At 47.4% G+C, this 21400-nt stretch overlaps 1 protein-coding gene across 1 annotated transcript in view; it reads left to right on the top strand.

Annotated features, from left to right (window-relative positions):
• Positions 1–18519, top strand: part of CIP2A (cellular inhibitor of PP2A) — a 156204-nt gene extending 137685 nt beyond the window's left edge. The window contains exons 18-21 of the mRNA XM_063953637.1: positions 1595–1708; positions 2450–2532; positions 8750–8889; positions 17045–18519. Coding sequence (XP_063809707.1) covers positions 1595–1708; positions 2450–2532; positions 8750–8889; positions 17045–17215 — 508 coding nt within the window. The 3' untranslated portion in view covers positions 17216–18519. The remainder of the gene's footprint in view (positions 1–1594; positions 1709–2449; positions 2533–8749; positions 8890–17044) is intronic.
• The last annotated feature ends 2881 nt before the right edge of the window (positions 18520–21400 follow it).

The following is a 21400-nucleotide window of genomic DNA, read 5'->3' as shown; positions in this document are numbered from 1 at the left end:
TTACCTGTTCCTAAGTCTCTCAAAGCCCACTCTACAAGGTCTGTGGGCTCTTCCTGGGCGGCTGCCTGAGGAGCCTCAGCCTTGCAACTATGCCGAGCTGCTACCCGGTCAGGGAAGAACACCTTTGTGAAGTTCCACAAGTTTGATACCCTAGCCAAAGAGGATACCCAGTTTGTGCAGGCGGTGCTGCAGCAGTCTCCGCACAGTCCCACCCATTCTGGAAGCTTTGGGACGTCCCCATCGTACTAAGTCTCCCCAATATCCCTTATGGATGCTAGAGAAAATAGGATTTTAATTACCTACCAGTAAATCCTTTTCTCGTAGTCCATAAGGGATATTGGGCGCCCCACCTCAGTGCGTTGACTTTTCTGCAGGTTCCCTGTTATGTGGTTACCTGTTTAGCTGTTGCTGTTATTGTTACCAGCCGTTGCTGGTTGTTATATGTTCATGGTGTGCTGGTGTTAAATCTCACCACTCTTTGTTGTCATGTTCCTTCTCTCATATATCTTCTTTCTCCTTCGGGCACTGTTTTACCTATAACTGCCTGTGGGAGGGGACATAGAGGGGAGGAGCCAGCACACCCAGTGAAGAAATGTAAAGTGCACCGGCTCCGTTGGACCCCATATATACCCTGTCATACGAAGTCTCCCCAATATCCCTTATGGACTACGAGAAAAGGATTTACCGGTAGGTAATTAAAATCCTATTTTAGATGAGGCCTAGGGGCAGCTTTTCTATATCCATATGGTCGAGTGTCCCCCAAATGAAGGAAGGAGAAAATAAGATTTTTGGTACTTAAACTTTGAGAAAGTGATTTTCAAATTATCAGGGGGACGCTATAATCCCTTCCTTATTTGCTTTTGTATGTGAGAAGGATATCATTCTGTCCTTATTTTTCTTCAACCTATCCTTGGGGCTTTAAGTTCAAACTGAGGAAGGGGGAGCTTATATACTAACCTATTAAGTGCTAACACTTCAACCCTCACTAATCCATGGTCCAGAATGTCCCACGATGGACTCTGAGAAAAAGATTTAACGGTAAGTACCAATTCTTCTTCTTTTTTTTCTTCTTTTTTTTCTTTTTTTATTACTATAGGTGAGTAAATATATTTTTTATGAGCCTTTCAATAGTTCTTCCCTTAGAAGCATTGCAATATGAAGTCCCTGGATTTTGTTTCTTATAATGAATATAGCAGTACTAAATATGTATACCCAGGAGAATATGATGTTTGCTACATCACAGCCCTAACGATGATGTAACACATTGTGGGGAATTAAAATGTTTGAAAAGTCGGTTGGGTGTCTGTTTTTTCCTGTCTATTACATAGGAAAAAACAGACACCCAACTAACTTTTCAAACAATTGAATATCCCCCATAGTGTGGAGAGTTGCCAACTGGTGTCTGTATGCAAGCCAACTGACCAATTCTTTCAATCATGGTTACTGGCAAAGATTGGGAATGTGCCTGAATGTACAGTTTACACTTGTGGCCCTCTGGAAGTGGAGGGATTAGGCATATACTGTAGATAGATATATTTATCTATAATACACACAAGGTTAACTCATTTTCAGTAACCATGTTTTTAATTTGTAGATATGAAGTCTGTGAAAAGCAGTACAAGGAGCTACAAGGATCCTATAATTTGTTAAATAAGCAAGCTGAAACCATGAAAAAACTAAATGACTCTCTAAAGATCCAGAATGAAAAGTAAGATATTTAGTTTTTATTTACTTTTACATTTTCTACTCCTATCACTTTGAACATAGAATAATGAAATGGCATGCCTGTGTCATTCAGTCTACGGAAATAACAGTTTGTGTAAACCAATTAGAGCAGTATGGAATAGACCATAAGTATATTATATACAAATCGAGCATTGCTTATAGAAAGCGCTGCCTAGAAATAGTTCATGCGCTGCATTTCTGTCCAATGTGTTGAATGTAAGAGTTTATACATGTGTGCCAGCTGTTACGTACAGTACACTGTAGTTAGAAGATATAATGGTGGACACAATTGGTAAATGGTGACAAGTAGATGTGGCATTGCTCCTTTAAGATCTTTGCTTTCATTTTTGAAACTGCAGTAGAAAATTAGTTATTTTGGACTATCTGCAAAGTAACCCTATTCTATATTAACCAGTCTTTAGATTTGTTCCCCATTGCTTACCCATGGCTCATTTACCTGTGAGGAAAATGCTGTTCGAGAAAGTTTCCCAAACGCTGCATTACAGTACAAGTTTTAAGGATATCCATGCTTGAGTCCAGATGGTGAAATCAAGTTGACGTAGGTTTCCTGAAAACCTGAATGGTAATGGCGAAGTTTGGGAAACTGGTGTATGCAGTCATGAGCACAGGTCATAGCTTTGTGATACATTATAATTTCTGTGCATTGTATGTAGTAGTGAAGTAAATTCTGTCCAAGCTGAGTGTTGTACTAATCGCATTACAGAACTCTGGCACAGCTCGAGGACATTGAAAACCAAAGAAAAGACTTAGCAAAGCATCTTCAGGATAGGGAGAGCAAAATACTGAGTAAGTAGCGTCTTTGTCCTGTTTGCTGATACTGTATCTTTATCTCCTGCATTTTCTCATATTCCCAATTTTTAAGTGGTTGGAACAATCAAATAATGAAAATTGTCAAAGCAGCACAGACTATTTCAGGGAAGGAGTGTTCTGATCATGGGGAGGCAGTAGCCATAGCCATTCTTGGTATGGTGCAAGTGAGTGCAGAGGGCTGCATGTGACTTGATGTGAGAAGGGGTAATGGAAACAAGCAGGAAGCCACTGTTTCTTAGTGGAAGTTGTATCAGTGAAAATGGCCCAGGAGGATAGCAGTGTACTACACATATCTATATAACATGAAGTTTATACATTCAACTTGTAACTTTCTAGGGTGACAATAGCATGACTTTAAATATATTTGATAACTGAAATACACCTCAATTAGACTCTTAGGACAAAACCATTTTTCCTGCAGTATATTTCGTTTATCACATTAAAGATTACATAGATTTTAATTTAACTTATGAGAAATGTTCTTTCTTGTCTGGAACCATTTGTTGATGGTTTCAATTGTTTGTTTATTTCTCTGACGTCCTAGTGGATGCTGGGAACTCCGTAAGGACCATGGGGAATAGCGGGCTCCGAAGGAGACTGGGCACTCTAAGAAAGAATTAGGACTACCTGGTGTGCACTGGCTCCTCCCTCTATGCCCCTCCTCCAGACCTCAGTTAGAATCTGTGCCCGGCTCGAGCTGGTTGCACACTAGGGGCTCTCCTGAGCTTCTAGTAAAGAAAGTGTTTATTAGGTTTTTTATTTTCAGTGAGATCTGCTGGCAACAGACTCACTGCAACGAGGGACTTAGGGGAGAGAAGCGAACCTACGTGCTTGCAGCTAGCTTGGGCTTCTAGGCTACTGGACACCATTAGCTCTAGAGGGATCAAACACAGGCCCAGCCTCGGTCGTCCGGTCCCGGAGCCGCGCCGCCGTCCCCCTTGCAGAGCCAGAAGCATGAAGATCTTCACGGAAATCGGCGGCTGAAGACTCCGGTCTTCATTAAGGTAGCGCACAGCACTGCAGCTGTGCGCCATTGCTCCCTGTGCACACCACATATTCCGGTCACTGATGGGTGCAGGGCGCTGGGGGGGGGCGCCCTGGGCAGCAATTAGAGTACCTTAAAGTGGCTAATCACACATAATATAGCCTAAGAAGCTATATATGTGTAAAATACCCCTGCCACATTATTATTATAAGAGCGGGAGAGGTCTGCCGAAAAAGGGGCGGGGCTATCTCCCTCAGCACACTGGCGCCATTTCCTCTCACAGCTCCGCTGGAAGGACGCTCCCCAGGCTCTCCCCTGCAGTTTCCAGGCTCAATAGGGTAAAAAAGAGAGGGGGGGCACTAAATTTAGGTGCAAATACTATATATATAGAGCGGCTATAGGGTAAATCACTTGTGTAGTGTAACTCCCTGCATTATATAGCGCTGTGGTGTGTGCTGGCATACTCTCTCTCTGTCTCCCCAAAGGACTTGTGGGGTCCTGTCCTAAGTCAGAGCATTCCCTGTGTGTGTCAGTACGGCTGTGTCGACATGTTTGATGAGGAGGCTTATGTGGAGGCGGAGCAGGTGCCGATAAATGTGATGTCACCCCCTGCGGGGTCGACACCTGAGTGGATGGATATGTGGAAGGAATTACGCGACAGTGTCAACTCCTTACATAAAAGGTTTTCACGACATAGCAGATGTGGGACAGCCGGCTTCTCAGCCCGTGCCTGCCCAGGCGTCTCAAAAGCCATCAGGGGCTCAAAAACGCCCGCTACCTCAGATGGCTGACACGGATACTGACTCCAGTGTCGACGACGATGAGACTAGTGTACATTCCAACAGAGCCACCCGTTACATGATTACAGCAATGAAAAATGTGTTGCACATTTCTGACATTAACCCAGGTACCACAAAAAAGGGTATTATGTTTGGGGAGAAAAAGCAACCAATGGTTTTTCCCCCATCTGATGAGTTGAATGAAGTGTGTGAAGAAGCGTGGGCTTCCCCCGATAAGAAATTAGTGATTTCTAAAAAGTTGCTAATGGCGTACCCTTTCCCGCCAGAGGACAGGATACGTTGGGAGACATCCCCTAGGGTGGATAAAGCGCTCACACGCTTGTCAAAGAAGGTGGCACTACCGTCTCAGGATACGGCCGCCTTAAAGGAGCCTGCGGATAGAAAGCAGGAGGCTATCCTGAAGTCTGTATATACACACTCAGGTATTATACTGAGACCGGCTATTGCTTCAGCATGGATGTGCAGTGCTGCTGCTGCGTGGTCAGATTCCCTGTCTGATAACATTGATACCCTCGACAAGGACACTATATTGCTAACCATAGAGCATATTAAAGACGCAGTCTTATACCTGAGAGATGCACAGAGGGATATTTGCCGGCTGGCATCTAGAATTAATGCAATGTCCATTTCTGCCAGGAGAGGATTGTGGACTCTGCAGTGGACAGGTGATGCAGATTCTAAAAGGCACATGGAGGTTTTGCCTTACAAAGGTGAGGAATTGTTTGGGGACGGTCTCTCGGACCTCGTTTCCACAGCAACAGCTGGGAAGTCGACATTTTTACCCCATGTTCCCTTACAGCCAAAGAAAGCACCGTATTATCAGGTACAGTCCTTTCGGCCCCAGAAAGGCAAGCGGGTTAAAGGCGCGTCCTTTCTGCCCAGAGGCAGAGGTAGAGGGAAAAAGCTGCACCATACAGCCACTTCCCAAGAACAAAAGTCCTCTCCCGCTTCCTCTAAGTCCACCGCATGACGCTGGGGCTCCACAGGTGGAGCCAGGTGCGGTGGGGGCCCGTCTCCAGAACTTCAGCGACCAGTGGGCTCGCTCACGGGTGGATCCCTGGATTCTACAAGTGGTGTCTCAGGGGTACAAGCTGGAATTCGAGACGTCTCCCCCTCGCCGTTTCCTCAAATCAGCCTTGCCAACAGCTCCCCCAGACAGGGAGGCAGTGCTGGAGGCGATTCACAAGCTGTATTCTCAGCAGGTGATAATCAAGGTACCCCTCCTTCAACAAGGACGGGGTTACTATTCCACAATGTTTGTGGTACCGAAACCGGACGGTTCGGTGAGACCCATTTTAAATTTGAAATCCTTGAACACTTATATAAGAAGGTTCAAGTTCAAAATGGAATCGCTCAGGGCGGTTATTGCAAGCCTGGACGAAGGGGATTACATGGTATCACTGGACATCAAGGATGCTTACCTGCATGTCCCCATTTACCCTCCTCACCAGGAGTACCTCAGATTTATGGTACAGGACTGTCATTACCAATTCCAGACGTTGCCGTTTGGTCTGTCCACGGCACCGAGGGTATTTACCAAGGTAATGGCCGAAATGATAATACTCCTTCGAAAAAAGGGAGTTTTAATTATCCCGTACTTGGACGATCTCCTTATAAAGGCGAGGTCCAGGGAGCAGTTGTTGGTCGGCGTAGCACTATCTCGGGAAGTGCTACAACAGCACTGCTGGATTCTGAATATTCCAAAGTCGCAGCTGGTTCCTACAACGCGTCTACTGTTCCTGGGGATGGTTCTGGACACAGACCAGAAAAAAGTGTTTCTCCCGGAGGAGAAAGCCAAGGAGTTGTCATCTCTAGTCCGAGACCTCCTGAAACCAAAACAGGTGTCGGTGCATCACTGCACGCGAGTCCTGGGAAAGATGGTAGCTTCCTACGAAGCAATTCCATTTGGCAGGTTCCATGCAAGGATCTTTCAGTGGGATCTGTTGGACAAGTGGTCCGGATCGCATCTTCAGATGCATCGGCTGATAACCCTGTCTCCAAGGACCAGGGTGTCTCTGCTGTGGTGGCTGCAGAGTGCTCATCTTCTAGAGGGCCGCAGATTTGTCATACAGGACTGGGTCCTGGTGACCACGGATGCCAGCCTTCGAGGCTGGGGGGCAGTCACACAGGGAAGAAACTTCCAAGGACTATGGTCAAGCCAGGAGACTTCCCTACACATAAATATTCTGGAACTAAGGGCCATTTACAATGCCCTAAGTCAGGCAAGACCCCTGCTTCAACACCAGCCGGTGCTGATCCGGTCAGACAACATCACGGCGGTAGCCCATGTAAACCGACAGGGCGGCACAAGAAGCAGGTTGGCGATGGCAGAAGCCACAAGGATTCTCCGATGGGCGGAAAATCACGTGATAGCACTGTCAGCAGTGTTCATTCCGGGAGTGGACAACTGGGAAGCAGACTTCCTCAGCAGACACGACCTCCACCCGGGAGAGTGGGGACTTCATCCAGAAGTCTTCAAAATGATGGTAAACCGTTGGGAAAGGCCACAGGTGGACATGATGGCGTCCCGCCTCAACAAAAAACTAAAAAGATATTGCGCCAGGTCAAGGGACCCTCAGGCGATAGCTGTGGACGCTCTAGTGACACCGTGGGTGTACCAGTCGGTTTATGTGTTCCCTCCTCTGCCTCTCATACCCAAGGTACTGAGAATAATAAGAAGGAGAGGAGTAAGAACTATACTCGTGGTTCCGGATTTGCCAAGAAGAGCTTGGTACCCAGAACTTCAAGAACTGATCTCAGAGGACCCATGGCCTCTGCCGCTCAGACAGGATCTGCTGCAGCAGGGGCCCTGTCTGTTCCAAGACTTACCGCGGCTGCGTTTGACGGCATGGCGGTTGAACACCGGATCCTAAAAGAAAAGGGCATTCCGGACGAAGTCATTCCTACACTGATTAAAGCTAGGAAAGATGTGACCGCAAAACATTATCACCGCATATGGCGGAAATATGTTGCTTGGTGTGAGGCCAGGAAGGCCCCAACGGAGGAATTTCAGCTAGGTCGATTTCTGCACTTCCTACAGTCAGGGGTGACTATGAGCCTAAAATTGGGTTCCATTAAGGTCCAGATTTCGGCTCTGTCGATTTTCTTCCAAAAAGAACTGGCTTCACTGCCAGACTTTTGTAAAGGGAGTGCTGCATATTCAGCCCCCTTTTGTGCCCCCAGTGGCACCTTGGGATCTCAACGTGGTGTTGGATTTCCTAAAGTCGCATTGGTTTGAGCCACTTAAAACCGTGGAGATAAAGTACCTCACGTGGAAGGTGGTCATGCTGTTGGCCTTGGCGTCGGCCAGGCGTGTATCAGAATTGGCGGCTTTGTCATGTAAAAGCCCTTATCTGATTTTTCATATGGATAGGGCGGAATTGAGGACTCGTTCCCAATTCCTTCCTAAGGTGGTATCAGCTTTTCATGTGAACCAACCTATTGTGGTGCCTGCGGCTACTCGGGACTTGGAGGATTCCAAGTTGCTGGACGTAGTCAGGGCCCTGAAAATATATGTTTCCAGGATGGCTAGAGTCAGAGAAACTGACTCGCTATTTATCCTGTATGCACCCAACAAGCTGGGTGCTCCTGCTTCAAAGCAGACTATTGCTCGCTGGATCTGTAGCACGATTCAACTTGCACATTCGGCGGCTGGACTGCCGCATCCTAAATCGGTAAAAGCCCATTCCACGAGGAAGGTGGGCTCTTCTTGGGCGGCTGCCCGAGGGGTCTCGGCTTAACAACTTTGCCGAGCTGCTACTTGGTCGGGTTCAAACACGTTTGCAAATTCTACAAGTTTGATACCCTGGCTGAGGAGGACCTTGAGTTTGCTCATTCGGTGCTGCAGAGTCATCCGCACTCTCCCGCCCGGTTGGGAGCTTTGGTATAATCCCCATGGTCCTTACGGAGTTCCCAGCATCCACTAGGACGTCAGAGAAAATAAGAATTTACTCACCGGTAATTCTATTTCTCGTAGTCCGTAGTGGATGCTGGGCGCCCATCCCAAGTGCGGATTGTCTGCAATACTTGTATATAGTTATTGCCTAACTAAAGGGTTATTGTGTGGAGCCATCTATTCGAGAGGCTCAGTTGTTGTTCATACTGTTCACTGGGTATAGTATCACGAGTTGTACGGTGTGATTGGTGTGGCTGGTATGAGTCTTACCCGGGATTCCAAATCCTTCCCTTATTGTGTCAGCTCTTCCGGGCACAGTTTCCCTAACTGAGGTCTGGAGGAGGGGCATAGAGGGAGGAGCCAGTGCACACCAGGTAGTCCTAATTCTTTCTTAGAGTGCCCAGTCTCCTTCGGAGCCCGCTATTCCCCATGGTCCTTACGGAGTTCCCACAATCCACTACGGACTACGAGAAATAGAATTACCGGTGAGTAAATTCTTATTTTTTTTTATAGCCTTCCAACAGAAGGTCAAGGGCCTAGAGGACAAGGTTAAATCTAAACAAAAGGAAAAAGAAGATATGGAAGAATCTATTGACATCCTTCGTAAAGAATTAAGTAAAACTGAACAAGCAAGGAAGGAACTAAGCATTAGGGTAAGAGTCTTCATTTCCTTGATTAATTTTTAGCAAAATGTAATAAAATAAACAAAACAATTTTTTTTTTTGCTGTAGTTAGGATTCTGGCATATGTTCATTTTCAAAATAAGTCCGTTTTGCTGGGTGGAACACATACAATTGCTGCATTTTACTATGGCTGTTGAGGGACCATAGCATATGCAGTCTGGCAGATTGAGGTACCTTTGTTTTACCTCCTATATTTGGCTTTTAAGGCACCCAGCTGTAGCGTTGTTTTCTTGGTACCAGTTCATTTTGCCTTCAGTCATGCCTTTGAGGTTTTAGGCCATCAATGCCAAGGTGCCAAACTTGATGAGATTTATTATGACTGAGGGCTGATAGCTATCCCGGTTCTCCTAGAATTGAAGACCAAGGTAAGGTATGTAAGATTAGCACCCTCTTATCACCTGCGATGCGTTCCATTTGATTGATGGGCTGTAAACCCTTGCAGCTTGGGGAGTTGATACCATTCCCATGGATTGCTCCTTGAGCAGTTAATAGACTGCATTAATTGCCATTGGCTCCCCCGTATGGAAGTGCACTCTTTGGCGGTTGCTACTTGTAAGGGAATGTGTGTGCGTGTTGTGCATCCGATCAGCAGCATTTCACTTGCGCTACTCACCTGATACGCACTATTTGCACTGTTCAGTCCTCCTCTGGACTGTAGTTCTGAGTTTGCCTGCTGAGACTCATCACAAAAGCTGGGTTTGATACCTCTGAGCAGGTTCCTAGTATATTAATGGCTCTGACTGATCCTTAGGTCAGAGGTAACAGCTCTAACTTTGCCAATTTGCTCAGCTGATTTTACTTTGCACATGAGGCACTGGAAGTAGCAGTCCCTCCATATTGTGTCCTGACCAGAGAGGGAGCTCCTTGGTCCTTTACTCACTCGAATGCTCTGTGTCAGCAATGGAGCATACAAAGTAGGGGTAATTTATTTTTATTTCTCTAGCATCCATAAGGGATATTGGGGACACATTAGTACGATGGGTATAGATGGGGCAGCTAGGGCGGATACCTCTCCTCACCCTATATCTACAGGTCCCCAAAAACGTGGATTACCTGCCTTACTCTCAGAGGAAGAAATACAGGAGGATGGGGAGGAAGTGGACCCCATTGGTGGGGAACCCTCTTATACACAGGGCATTGAACCCCTCATTCTGGTTATACGGGATGTGTTAAAACTCCCTCTAGAGGACGCTGCCATTCAGCAGTCGTTTTTTCTCTCACAAAACAAACTGAGTGTCACTTTCCCCTGATTCTACAGAATTAAAGGACCTATTTACGTTAGCCTGGAAAAATCCAGATAAATACCAAGTGTCGAAACGATTTTTGCACACATTCCCATTTGCTCCTGAAGGCAGGAAATTATGGGAAGTACCCCCAGCTGTGGAGGTATCAGTCTCTCGCCTTTCTAAGAAGGCGGTACTCCCTGCTCTGGGTTTCTTTACCATAAAGAACCCTGGGGATAGAAAAATAGAGACCACACTGAAGTCTATTTACACAGCTGCAGGTATGTCTCAAAGACCTGTCATAGCAGGTTGCTGGATGACACATGCCATTCATACATGGGCCACTCACACACAGGAGGGCCTCTCGGGGAATAGTTCCCTGGTTACTGCGGTGACTCTCGTAAAACACATCCAGGACACTGCTCGAGTGCTGTGTGACTCTCTCAAAGAGATTGGCAATATTAATGCTAGGCGCGCAGGGCCTTGTGGTTGCGTCAGTTGGTTGCGGACGCAGAATCCAAGCACAATGTGTAGTGTCTTCCCTTTTCAGGGGAATGGCTCTTCGGGGGTGAACTGGATACGTGGATCTCTAATGTTACTGCAGGGAAATCCACGTTTCTCCCCTCTGGGGCCCTGCCAGCTAGAAGGACCTACCCAGGGCCGTTTACTCAGTCCTTTCGGTACTCCAGATTTCAATCTAGGGCCAGAGGTGCCTCCAATGCGGCTAGAGGCACCAGAAGTAAACCTAAGAAACCAGCCATTGCCAGCTCTAAGGAACAGAACACCAGTTCAGCTTCCACTAAAGCCTCAGCATGACGGTGCACGCCCACCCTGAGGGAATGTCGAGGTGGGAGCTCGGTTGTGACACTTCAGCCACATCTGGGACAGTTCCTGCCAGGATGTCTGGGTAAGAGATCTCCTCTCTCACGGATACGAGCTGGAGTTCGACGGTGCTCCTCCCCAACGATTTTTCAAATCAAGCTTACCAGCTTTGGAGGATATGCGCGTTACGCTGCTGCTGGCCATCAAAAAGTTGGCTCAATCACAAGTCATTGTTCCAGTGCCACTGCAACAAAAAGAACAAGGTTACTACTCCAATCTGTTCGTAGTGCCAAAACCAGACAGGTCAGTAAGGCCCGTTTTGAATCTGAAGTACTTTGACCCTTACCTGAAGGTTTTCAAGTTCAAGATGGAATCTTTATGAGCAGTGATTGCAGGCCTGGAGGAACGATAATTCCTGGTTTCCCTGGATATCATTGACGCCTATCTTCATATCCCAATTTGGCCTCCTCATCAGGCTTATCTGAGGTTTTCCCTGCTGAACAATCACTACCAGTTCCAGGCATCGCCCATCGGTCTGTCTACAGCCCCGCAGGTGTTTACGAAGGTGATGGCGGAGATGATGTTCCAGCTCCGAGCCCAGGGGGTCAAAATTGTCCCTTACCTGGACGATCTCCTGATAAAGGCAGAATCCAGGGAGCTTCTATTGCTCCATATAGATCGCACTATCCAGCTTCTGTCGCACCATGGGTGGATCCTCAACTTACAGAAGTCCCACCTGGAGCCATCTCAGCGGCTCCTGTTCCTGGGAATGCTACTGGATACTGTGGCGCAAAAAGTGTTCCTCCCAGAGGAAAAAGCGAGAACACTCCAGGAAACGATCCGCATGGTTCTCCGACCTGCTCGAATATCCATCCTTGTACGAGGCAATTCAGTATGGAAGATTCCATGCCAGAACATTTCAGTTGGATGTCTTGAGCAAGTGGTCCGGTTCACATCTTCAGATGCATCGGATGATTCAACTGTCGCCTCGGGCCAGGATTTCACTCCTGTGGCGGCTGCAGTCATCCAATCTTCTGGAAGGCTGAAGCTTCGTGATTCTGGATTGGATCCTCCTCACAATGGATGCGAGTCTGAGAGGATGGGGTGCTGTCACCCAAGTGGTGGTCTGCCCAAGAAGCCCTACTTCTGATCAACATTCTGGATCTTCGGGCAATCTACAATGCTCTCATTCAGGCCTCTCCTCTACTTGGGATCAGGCGATCGGACAACACCACGGCAGTGGTGTACATCAATAAACAAAAGAGGGGCAAAAAGCAGGGCCTGCATGCGAGAGCTGTCAAAAATACTCCTCTGGGCAGAAAGAAATGCAAGAGCACTGTTCGCAATCTTCATTCCGGGAATGGACAACTGGGAAGCGGACTTCCTGAGTCGTCACGATCTCCACCCAGGGGAGTGCGGACTACATCTTCAGGTGTTCCAACAGCTCATCGACTGGTGGGGTTGCCCTCAAATCAACATGATGGCATCTCGCCTCAACAAGAAGCTTCGCTACTATTGCTCGCGAACCGGGGACCCTCAGGCGAGCGCGGCGGATGCATTAACGTCACCTTGGCCGTATCGGCTGGTCTACCCTTTTCCTCCAATCCCGTTGATCCCACGTGTACTAAAGAGGATCAGACACCAGGGGATTCAGGCAATCCTCATTCCCCCTGGAGAATTTGGTACGCGGATCTTCTGGGCATGTCCGTAGAAGACCCTTGGCCTCTGCCACTAAGAAGGGATCTTCTTCAGCAGGGACTGTTCATCTACCTGGATTTACGGCGGCTTCGTTTGACGGCATGGAGGTTGAGCGGAACATCCTAGCTCACAAGGGTCTTTCTAGGAAGGTCATTGCTACTATGGTTCAGGCCAGGAAACCTGTGACGTCAAAACACTATCGTCATATCTGGAGAAGATATGTCTCTTGGTGCGAGAAGCGCTCGTATCCATCTGCGGAGTTCCACTTGGGACATTTCCTCCATTTCCTGCAGGCTGGTGTGGATAAGGGCTTACGTCTGGGTTCCATTAAGGTCCAGATTTCAGCCCTCTCAATTTTCTTCTAGAAAAAATTGGCAGTGTTACCAGAAGTTCAGACCTTCTTGCAAGGGGTGCTTCACATACAACCTCCGTTTGTGCCGCCCACGGCACCTTGGGATTTGAATGCGGGGTTGAATTTTCTACAGTCTTCCTGGTTTGAGCCTCTGATGACGGTAGAAGACAAGTACCTCACGTGGAAGATGGGGATGTTACTGGCCCTGGCTTCTGCTCGACGTGTCTCAGAATTGGGTGCCTTATCACATAAAAGCTCGTATTTGGTCTTTTTCGAGGACAGAGCGGAGCTCCGGACTCGGCAGCAGTTCCTGCCGAAGGTCGGCTCCGCATTCCATTTGAATCGGCCTATTGTAATTCCGTCCTGTTCTGGCGTTTCTGCTCCTTCGGAAGCATTGTATGCTGTGAGAGCCTTAAAGATCTATGTCAAGAGAACGGCTCGAATCAGATAGACTGATTCCTTGTTCGTTCTGTATGATGCGCAAAAAAAGGTTGCCCTGCAGTGCATTGCTCGTTGGCTTCGGCTCATTATCCAATAAGCCTACATGTTGGCAGCCTTGCCTGTTCCACAATCTCTGGAGGCCCATTCTACAAGATCGGGCGGCTGCCCGTGAAGTCTCGGCCATACAACTGTGCCGAGCTGCTACCTGGCCAGGGAAGAACACTTTTGTGAAGTTGTACGGGTTTGATACCCTGGCTAAAGAGGATACCCATTTTGGGCAGGTGGTCCTGCAGCAGTCTCCGCACGTTCCCGCCCGTTGTGGAAGCTTTGGGAGATCTCCATCATACTAATGTGTCCCCAATATCCCTTATGGATGCTAGAAGAATTCCTACCGGTAAATCCTTTTCTCGTAGTCCATAAGGGATATTGGGCGCGCACCTCAGTGCGGTGACTTTTCTGCAGGTTGTCCATTGGTGGTTCCCTGTTCAGCTGATGCTGTTTGGTTGCCAGCTGCTGCTGGTCTTATCTGTTTGGCTGTTGCTGTTTTTTGTTGCCAGCCGTTGCTGGTGGTGCTGGTGTATAAATCTCACCACTGTTTTTTGTTGCTAACGATCCTTCTCTCGAATAAGTCCTTTCTCCTTCGGGCAGTGTTTTACCTATAACTGCCTGAGGGGGGGGGGGGGGGGGGGCATATAGAGGTAAGGAGCCAGTATGCCTAGTGAAGAAATTTAAAGCGCACTGACTCCTTTGGACCCTGGTTATACCCCAGTGATCGCAAAAACGCGCTATGGCGCGTATTTTACCCAGAAACAGCCGGCCAGGACTCACATTTAGAAGATGAGCGGGTCCCACAGGACGCGCTCATCTGAATGTGTTTGCATGTGTTAAGCCTGTCAGCGGAATGCAGGAGGTGACTGGCTGTTTCCTCAGCCAATCACCTCCTGTAGGCTCCATCCAATCACAGCCTGCAGCATCTCCCGCTTTGAATCCTGCTCCCCGCCAGCACATGAATCTGTGCTGCAGGGCTGACAGACTGGCCCCGCTCAGCCGGCTCCACCTCCGCTCTGCCGCCAGCACCCTCCTCTGCGACTGGGAGTACAGCTCCGGATCTGCCCGCCGCCACCCCCCTACCCGGGACCCGCTCAACGCCCCACCAAGACCAGACAACCACCTTCCAGCAGGAGCCGCCCGGGCTGCGCAGCTCCCGCTGTAGGTAAGCAGTAGACAGTGCTGCATCGCCCCGCTTCACCTGGAGTAGCTGGTGCAGATGCGGGATGTCCGGGAGCTGCAAGCTCCGTGTGTGCAATGTGAGGCCGCTCAGAGTGTCAGGGCCTCACTGACACCATTTTTATGACAGCACAGTGCAGTGAGTGCACTGGCACAAGTAGCCAGCCGGCGCCGCAGCATGAAGGAGCTATCTGTGAAATCGCAAGCAGAGGCTGGCAAGAAGGAGCTCCTCCGATTGCTTCACCTGACGGGCTGGCCACTGCTAAATATACCAGTAATCAGTACAACTGTGCAGTGACACTGACTTTCCCATTGCACCTGGGGCTCCACTACTTTGACACAGTTGTAACTGATTATCGGTATATTTAGCAGTGGCCAGCCCGTCAGGGGAAGCGATTGGAGGAGCTCCTTCTTGCCAGAGAACAGCCTCTGCTTGCGATTTCACATAGAGCTCCTCCAGGCTGCGGCTACTACAGGCGCAGGCTGGCTACTTGTGCCAGTGCACTCACTGCACTGTGCTGTCAGAAAAAATGGTGAGTGTCAGTGAGTTGCTGCTGGGGGCGGAGCCACTTGTGTTAAACGTCCCCTTCGTGCAACTGGAGGTGATAAGTGGTTACTGCAATGTGCCTCAGTGCTCTACCAGGCGCATTGTGTATAATAACGTGTTCTACCAGGCGCATTGTGTATAATAACGTGTTCTACCTGGCGCAATGTGTATAATAACGTGCTCTATCTGGCGCAGTGTGTATGATAACGTGCTCTACCTGGTGCAATGTGTATATTAACGTGCTCTACCAGGCGCATTGTGTATAATAACGTGTTCTACCAGGCGCATTGTGTATAATAACGTGTTCTACCTGGTGCAATGTGTATAATAACGTGCTCTACCAGGCGCATTGTGTATAATAACGTGTTCTACCTGACGCAATGTGCATGGTAACTTGCTCTACCTAGCGGCAATGTGTATGATAACATGCTCTACCTGGCGCAATGTGTATGATAACGTGCTTTACCTGGCGCAGTGTGTATAACGTGTAATACCTGGCGCACTGTGTATGATAACGTGCTCTACCTAGCGGCAATGTGTATGATAACGTGCTCTACCTGGCGCAGTGTGTATGATAATGTGCTCTATCTGGCGCAGTGTGTATGATAACGTGCTCTATCTGGCGCAATGTGTATGATAACGTGTTCTACCTGGCGCAATGTGTATGATAACGTGCTCTACCTAGCGGCAATGTGTATGATAACGTGCTCTACCTGGCGCAGTGTGTATGATAATGTGCTCTATCTGGCGCAGTGTGTATGATGATAACGTGCTCTATCTGGCGCAATGTGTATGATAACGTGTTCTACCTGGCGCAATGTGTATGATAACGTGCTCTACCAGGCGCAATGTGTATGATAACGTGCTCTACCTGGCATAATGTGCATAACGTTCTCTACCTGGTGCAATTTGTATAAGTCCTCTACCTGGTGCAAAGTGTATGACGTGCTGTACCTGGTGCAAAGTGTATGACGTGCTGTACCTGGTGCAAAGTGTATGACGTGCTGTACCTGGAGCAAAGTGTATGACGTGATCTACCTGGATCAGTGTGCATAGGAGGTTCTACCTGGTGCAATGTGTATAAGCGCCACTACTGTGTGGTGTAATGTGAATTGACACTATTATGTGGTCACGCCCCTTCCCTATGAAGCCACACCCCTAAAATTTTGCGGCGCGCCTGTGGCGCGCAATACCTATTCTTTATGGTCTAAGTGGTCTAACACCAATTCACTTTCTGCCTAAGGGCACCAAAATGTCTAGTTACAGCTCTGGTGCAGGGTGTCCTGCATGCTACACAGCCCAGCAGCACTGTAACCCCATCCCCCCATCTTGCAACACTTTTGTAGTGTCCAAACAAGATTAAAATTAATAAGAACCTTCATTCCGATGGGACCCAGAAAAAGACCGGTAGGACCCCAATTTTTAAAAGTGAAGGGTCCCTGGGACCCACTTTTTTTTTGGCTCAGCGCGATCACTGTACCCATCGTACTAATGTGTCCCCAATATCCCTTATGGACTGCGAGAATAGGATTTACTGATAGGTATTAAAATCCTATTTTTTGGGGGGGGGAGCCAATTCAACCTACTAGTCTATGTAGTTTTCTAACTATTTTTCAAGATTTCCTGTGGTATGGTTAATTATCGATTTGTAATGAAATATGAAAATGCTGGGTATAAAACTACCCACCCAGACAAAAACAGTGCACGACTAGAAGGGTGGTTTAACGTAATTGCAGCACAGATATAGGAGGACACATCTGTAGATTTAAAATTGTAATCTTTTTTTTTTTTTTTTTTTTTTTTTTGACACTACAGGCATCTTCACTAGAAGTTCAAAAGACTCAGTTAGAAGCACGTTTGGAAGAAAAGGAGGCAATTGTTAAATCCCAACAAGAAGAATTGAGCAAGCACTCACATATGATTGCTATGATTCACAGCCTGAGTAGTGGCAAACCGAATACCGGAAATGTGAACCTCAGTCTTTAGAAACATGGATGCTTGTATGCAGCATTTCTGTTGAGGCTGTTTTTGTGCTGTAGACTTGTTTTGGGAAAGAACATCACGAGGACGATTAATCATGCTTCACAATATAACGAAGTAACCTTTTAAAATGCAATACTTTTGTACAAAGCTTTCTTTTTAATATTTTATGAGTCATGATGTTTAATTCCTGTTGCTCTATACAACATATCCATTCCAGGTAGGAGCAGAAGCTACTATTTTTCTTTTCTTTTTTTTTTTCTTCCCTTTCTCTTCTTTAATTCTAATGTAGTATAACATGTTTTGGAGCAAATTCTTACCAAACCTGTTTGGGGTTTATATGGTATCTGCAGCAGGATTAAATCATGCAGACTACCATATTAAAGAGAAGTCTGAACATATAAATATGTAATCCAATTTCTAAAAAATGGTGGTGCACATGTAAATTGTATATTTTGCTGGTTTACATGGATTATTCCCACAGTACTGCTACTTTAGCAATTTCCTACTCTATCTCGTTTAGATTTTATACTTATATTAAGTTTCTCTACCAATCAGAGTGTCCTACTCAGTGGGAACTTTGTCCTTTTTGTATTTGTGAACTGCATGTATTTACTTGTGCAGTGTGCGCCACCATTTTTTAGACCTCAGATTACATATTTATATGGTTAGACTTCTCTGAAGTATGGATGTGTGCATAAATTGATCCTATTGCAGATACCATATAAATCTCTGCCAAACCAGTTGTCATGGTCATCTCTGCCATACTAGTCCTAACTGCACTTTTATCAGACGTACATAATTGTATTTTAGCCATATTTATTTTAGTATATTTATGTACACAATATGTAATAGGTGTCTCACAGAATACAATACTGTTTTTTTTGTCTTGAAAACTTTGATATGAATTCTTAACGCACAGTGTCTTGCTCTAATAAGTACAGGTGTGTTTTCAAAGGTGGTTCCAAAAGGATCATTGATCATCAGTGGAAAATGCATTGACATTTCATCTAGATCCATGCTATATGTGTTGAATATAGTCTATTATGTAACTGAATTGACATGGTTTAACTAATGGGTCAGTTATTATATGTTTGAGTCCACTCTATTCAAAATGCACTGGTGCTTATCTAAACTAACCCTAAAGTATTGTCCATTTAATTATAAAATAAACACTAGTTTACGCACAGAGAATCTGAGTTTTTGTAAGAATATTCGACTTGTGCATATATATATTTACAAATGTTAACTATGAAGGTTACTGTTCGTTTTGTATCTGTCTTTGAAAATATTAAAATCCTAAATATGTATACTGTAGTGTTTGGTGTTTTCCTCAATGCTATGTTTGCTTATTACAGAGCATAAGAGAAGCAAAATGTGAAGGAAAAAAAAAACAGCTTCTATGTTTAGATACACATTTGTTTTACAACAATTCTATTTTATCAATTGCTTTTTCTAAAAGGAAAAATAATGGAAAAACAGCTTTTTCTGCTGCAGGGTACACTGGGCTCCACAAGGAATAACATCGGGGTGTAGAGTAGGATCTTGATCCGAGGCACCAACAGGCTCAAAGCTTTGACTGTTCCCAAGATGCACAGCGCCGCCTCCACTATAACCCCGCCTCCGTGCACAGGAGCTCAGTTTGTAAGTTGGTGCCATGCAGTAAGCAGACAATCAACAGAGGGGCTGCTCCTGCAGCCCATATTTTAAGCTTAATTTCAGAAAGAAGAAATATAAAGACTTCAAGGGCTGCAGCTTTAATGAATGTCAGACATCCTCTGCTGCAGCTCCATCACTCCCTCAGTGGCGCTGTATACTCCCGCGCCCTGGTTGCCGGGTAACTACAGCGGAGGCTCCGGTTTACTTCTAGTCAGTCACACACACTCGCCGCTGCCTTCCGGGATCGCGTGGCCGCAGGTACAAGGGGAGGTAAGGGGTCTCTTGGGCCTGCTATTATCGCAATCCAGTGCGGCCGTGGGAGGTGGGCCGCGCGCACTGGCGTGGACACTAAAGGACAGCCGCTCCACTAGTCACAGGGCACAGGTGGGGTATTTTCTCGTATAAAAACTAGAGATGAGCGGATTCGGTTTTACTCGGTTTTACTCGGTTCTCAAAACCGAATCTTATTGGCTATCCAAAACACGTGACATCCGTGAGCCAATTAGTTGCCGTTTTGAGAACCGAGTAAAACCGAGTAAAACCGAACCCGCTCATCTCTAATAAAAACCCGTTTTTCTCTAACGTCCTAGAGGATGCTGGGATTCCGTAAGGACCATGGGGATAGACGGGCTCCGCAGGAGACATGGGCACTTTAAGAAAGACTTTGGATCTGGGTGTGCACTGGCTCCTCCCTCTATGCCCCTCCTCCAGACCTCAGTTTGATACTGTGCCCAGTGGAGACTGGGTGCATTTCAGGGAGCTCTCCTGAGTTTCCTGTGAAGAAAGTATTTTAGTTAGGTTTTTTATGTTCAGGGAGCCTGCTGGCAACAGACTACCTGCATCGAGGGACTGAGGAGAGAGAAACAGACCCACTTCTCTGTGTTTCAGGGCTCTGTTTCTTAGGCTACTGGACACCATTAGCTCCAGAGGGATCGGTACGCAGGTCTCACCCTTGCCGTCTGTCCCAGAGCCGCACCGCCGTCCTCCTCGCAGAGCCGGAAGATAGAAGCCGGGTGAGTATGAGAGGAAAAGAAAAAGATTTCAGAGGCGGCAGAAGACAGCTTGATCTTCATAGAGGTAACGCACAGCAGTGAAGCTGTGCGCCATTGCTCCCATTCACCTCACACACATCGGTCACTGTAAGGGTGCAGGGCGCAGGGGGGGCGCCCTGGGCAGCAATATAAACCTCTTCTGTGGCAAATGTACATATATACATGTACAGCTGGGCACTGTACATGTATATAAAGGGCCCCCGCCATGTTTATAATAATTTTGAGCGGGACAGAAGCCCGCCGCTGAGGGGGCGGGGCTTCTCCCTCAGCACTCAACAGCGCCATTTTTCTCCACAGCACCGCTGAGAGGAAGCTCCCCGGACTCTCCCCTGCTTGATACCACGGTGAAAGAGGCTTTTAAAGTAGAGGGGGGGCACATAATTGGCGCATATACATACTTGAAAAGCGCTACTGGGTAAACATTGTGTTTTTTCCTGGGTCATATAGCGCTGGGGTGTGTGCTGGCATACTCTCTCTCTCTGTCTCTCCAAAGGGCCTGGTGGGAAACCTGTCTTCAGAAAAGAGCTTCCCTGTGTGTGTGTGGTGTGTCGGTACGCATGTGAGGTTGAAGGCTCACCTAAGGAGGAGGGGGAGTGTATGAATGTAAGGTCTCCGTCGGCAGCGCCGACACCTGACTGGATGGATATGTGGAATGTTTTAAGTGCTAATGTTAATTTCTCTGACGTCCTAGTGGATGCTGGGAACTCCGTAAGGACCATGGGGAATAGCGGCTCCGCAGGAGACTGGGCACAAAAGTAAAGCTTTAGGACTACCTGGTGTGCACTGGCTCCTCCCCCTATGACCCTCCTCCAAGCCTCAGTTAGATTTTTGTGCCCGGCCGAGAAGGGTGCACACTAGGGGCTCTCCTGAGCTTCTTAGTGAAAGTTTAGTTTTAGGTTTTTTATTTTCAGTGAGACCTGCTGGCAACAGGCTCACTGCATCGAGGGACTAAGGGGAGAAGAAGCGAACCTGCCTGCTTGCAGCCAGCTTGGGCTTCTTAGGCTACTGGACACCATTAGCTCCAGAGGGACCGAACACAGGCCCAGCCTCGGAGTCCGGTCCCAGAGCCGCGCCGCCGGCCCCCTTACAGAGCCAGAAGCAAGAAGAGGTCCGGAAAAATCGGCGGCAGAAGACATCAGTCTTCAACAAGGTAGCGCACAGCACTGCAGCTGTGCGCCATTGCTCCTCAGGCACACTTCACACTCCGGCACTGAGGGTGCAGGGCGCTAGGGGGGGGCGCCCTGAGCAGCAATGTAAAACACCTTGGCTGGCGAAAATACACCACATATAACCCCCGGGGCTATATGGAAGTATTTTAACCCCTGCCAGAATTCACCAAAAAGCGGGAGAAAAGGCCGCCGAGAAGGGGGCGGGGCCTATCTCCTCAGCACACGGGTGCCATTTTCCATCACAGCTCCGCTGGAAGGACGTCTCCCTGACTCTCCCCTGCAGTCCTGCACTACAGAAAAGGGTAAAAAAG

This window comes from Pseudophryne corroboree, chromosome 2 (genome assembly GCF_028390025.1).
Source record: "Pseudophryne corroboree isolate aPseCor3 chromosome 2, aPseCor3.hap2, whole genome shotgun sequence".
NCBI classification, from domain to species: domain Eukaryota; kingdom Metazoa; phylum Chordata; class Amphibia; order Anura; family Myobatrachidae; genus Pseudophryne; species Pseudophryne corroboree.
This window is presented reverse-complemented; position numbering and strand designations above follow the sequence as displayed.